This window comes from Hypomesus transpacificus, chromosome 12 (genome assembly GCF_021917145.1).
Source record: "Hypomesus transpacificus isolate Combined female chromosome 12, fHypTra1, whole genome shotgun sequence".
Classification (NCBI taxonomy): Eukaryota; Metazoa; Chordata; class Actinopteri; order Osmeriformes; family Osmeridae; genus Hypomesus; species Hypomesus transpacificus.
In genome coordinates this window covers 7,700,077-7,703,008 of record NC_061071.1, presented here as the reverse complement: position 1 = coordinate 7,703,008, position 2,932 = coordinate 7,700,077, and the positions used below count along the sequence as shown (strand labels likewise).

The window sequence follows — 2,932 nt, the reverse complement described above, 5'->3', positions numbered from 1 at the left end:
GATTGATGGATCCCGTTTTGGTTATGGTTTCGAGTTATTGCAAAAAAAAGACAAATACAGACACTGTTTGCATACGAATGCAACTTAGAAGGTTCTATTATAATTCGCGTATGTTGACGTGATTTTGTTGTGGTGATGATCCCAACCAGCCACCAGGTGGCATACATTTGACACGCTCCATGTTGCTGGACTTCGACTATAAATGTAATGACGAAGAATAAAACAGTTCATACGCGTGGACAATTCCGAAGAAAGGTGAATACTATATAGATATATAAAAAAACATTAAAAGTAGAACAATTTTATCTAATCATGAAAATTGTTATTTCACTAGCTAGCACTTCAATGACAAGGAAACTAAAGATGGGAGCTGAACGGTGACGTCAGGCTTTGTCATAGGGTATATAGCCTATGCTTGCGCAGAGGCGCGATACACTGCTGCAACGCAAAGACTAGTGAACTACCACTGACTTGCAAGTCAAACTTCGGTAAGCACATTTAATGACTTTTTATTCAAACTGGAACACCAATTACATTTGTTTTTGATGTATTGATTGGACTGATATTTTGCTAGAAAAATGAGCATAGTGCGTACAATTCTTAATATTAAGGGCTGTATGCGTTTATTGGCAAAGACAAAGAATGCAATTCGATATTTTTATCAATTTAGCTCTATTTTGGCTGAAATTGTACTTGTAGACTGAAAACAGATGATTTGACGCATGATAATATAAAGTTTAGCAGAGAGAGCTCACCATGTCAGTCTATCCTTTGTCATTCTTTGTAGTGGAGATGCAGTCTATTGGCTTAGCCAGATGCTCTGAAATGCCCACAGTGCTTTTCAGATCATACTTCACGGCGAAATATTATTCGGCATCACAAATTAGTGTTTGGATCTGTTTCGTTAGAACTTATAGCCCAGTGTAGGAGAAGAATGGCAATCAGGGCGGTGGTTCCTCAGATTGCACTCCAGGCTGCCCAAGGGAGGCGACGTGACAAGTCAATGTCCAAATCTTTGCGCATGCACGTGGAATCGAATCCCATGAGCTTTAAGATGTCCAATAGATGTGTTGATATATAATATCTCAATTATTATCGGGTGCAATGGTTGGATATATTGTTACACACATCCAACCGACATGGCTGTTTTTTCGAGGTTCTCAGCATGGGAACTTGCATTGTTATGTAAATGAAAATTTTTGAGCATATCGACCGCTATTCATCAGGGGTGCGGTTTTGTTCCCCTATCTGGGACATTGCCGCTGAATTAGTTAAAGGGACGACAGTCAAATCGAACAAGGCACTGCCTCAGGCGAACAAAAGAATAAGCTGAAAGCCTCACACGTTTGGAGAAGCTCTGTAGTTGCGCACTTTAAGAAATCTGCGTGGCTGCGCACAATTAACACGGTTACATTTCTTTGACAGACACTCTTCAATCATGTCTGACAAGCCAAATCTCGAGGAGGTTACCAGCTTCGACAAGACGAAGCTGAAGAAGACTGAGACGCAGGAGAAAAATCCCCTGCCCTCAAAAGAAAGTAAGGCTGCAGTTATGTAATAGACAGATTTATAGTGACTGGCATATTAACATTATTTCCAGCCAGAGGGAGTGATAGGGGCCTAGTCCTATTTGTAAAGGTTTAATTATGTTTACAGAGATTAATTAAATGATGAATTGACATTTCAGGTGCACAGAGCATGTTTTTTTTAAGGGAATATTCAGTGAATATTTAGGTGAACAGCAGCATTCTGACTGTCCTCTTGTTCCTCTCTCTTCACAGCCATTGAACAGGAGAAGCAGGCGTCTTCGTGAAGATTGTCCCTTGTCATGCACTGTACACCCCCTCCTCCCGCATTGCCTTCTTTTCAGTCACTTATTTTAGCTGTATAACTTTGTAACCGAAATTATAAGAAAACAAAAAAACAAAGCTGCACTTTGAGTGGATGAATTTCATGAGCAGGCCCAGGCCCTGACCCTCAGCCCAACACCACCATCTAGAAGGGTTAATGATGACCTGGCCTATCGATGCTGGAGATGAGGAAGTGTTGCCACCGTGAGGGGGGGGGGGGGGGGGAGCTGTGTGGTGGACGGTCCCCATGGTATGAGCTGCCAGACATCAACAGGCCGAAGAGATGGTTAAGGGGAGGGGGTGTGGCCTCCGACCCAGGAAGCTCAACACGCTTGACATCCAATTTCCTTTTGTGGCTTCTGTCGACCTGTAACACACGCCAAACTATGGTGTCCGGCTTTTTAAATTTTCTGTTTCGGAATGCACAACCTTTTTTTGTTTTTACGCTGGTAAAACATTATACCCATTGATTAACACAGTGTTTTTTTTTATCGAAGCGAGGATGTAAAATGGAATCCATCTAGTTCTGGGAGATACTTGTATGGACTTAATTGACGTTGATATTTTTGCAAATGTATGGTATTTTGACCCATTTTTTCAATGTGATTTGGGATAGCTTATCTGTGTTTGCACCCTGTCTCGTAATTAGGAAAAGTAAATACTGGAAATAGCTTCCATGCATTTACTTTCGTCAGTAGATCAAATTATTTGGAGTTTTGTTAAGTCCCAAAAGTCAAATTATTCTGCTGCAAACCATTACCAATTATGGAAACCAGTCAAATGTTGTAATAAAAAATAATTTGTTATTATAAAGGTGTATTGCGACACACTTTTTTTTCACTGACCACATAAGAGGTATGAATGTCAAACATCACTCAAGGACACTGCACTGCAACATTTTCTAAGACATACAAAGCAAATTTCACATCTCAGTGAAAACACACCAAAGGTGATTTGGTCGCGGTAAAAATCTGCAGATGAATCTGTTTCACTGCACTGGATGTCTTCATGTTTGTGCCGTTTCAGATTTTGATGATAGTTACACTGGTACAGAGCGAGCCAAACCAGTTTCACACTATGGC

General features: G+C 40.7%; 1 protein-coding gene across 1 annotated transcript; it reads left to right on the top strand.

Annotated features, from left to right (window-relative positions):
• Positions 1–384: 384 nt before the first annotated feature.
• On the top strand, positions 385–2,663 carry LOC124474855 (thymosin beta-11). The gene is made up of 3 exons (XM_047031315.1): positions 385–488; positions 1,426–1,538; positions 1,782–2,663. Exons 2-3 carry the CDS (start codon positions 1,439–1,441, stop codon positions 1,811–1,813), a joined length of 132 nt encoding a protein of 43 aa, XP_046887271.1. The 5' UTR covers positions 385–488; positions 1,426–1,438; the 3' UTR covers positions 1,814–2,663.
• Positions 2,664–2,932: the final 269 nt, after the last annotated feature.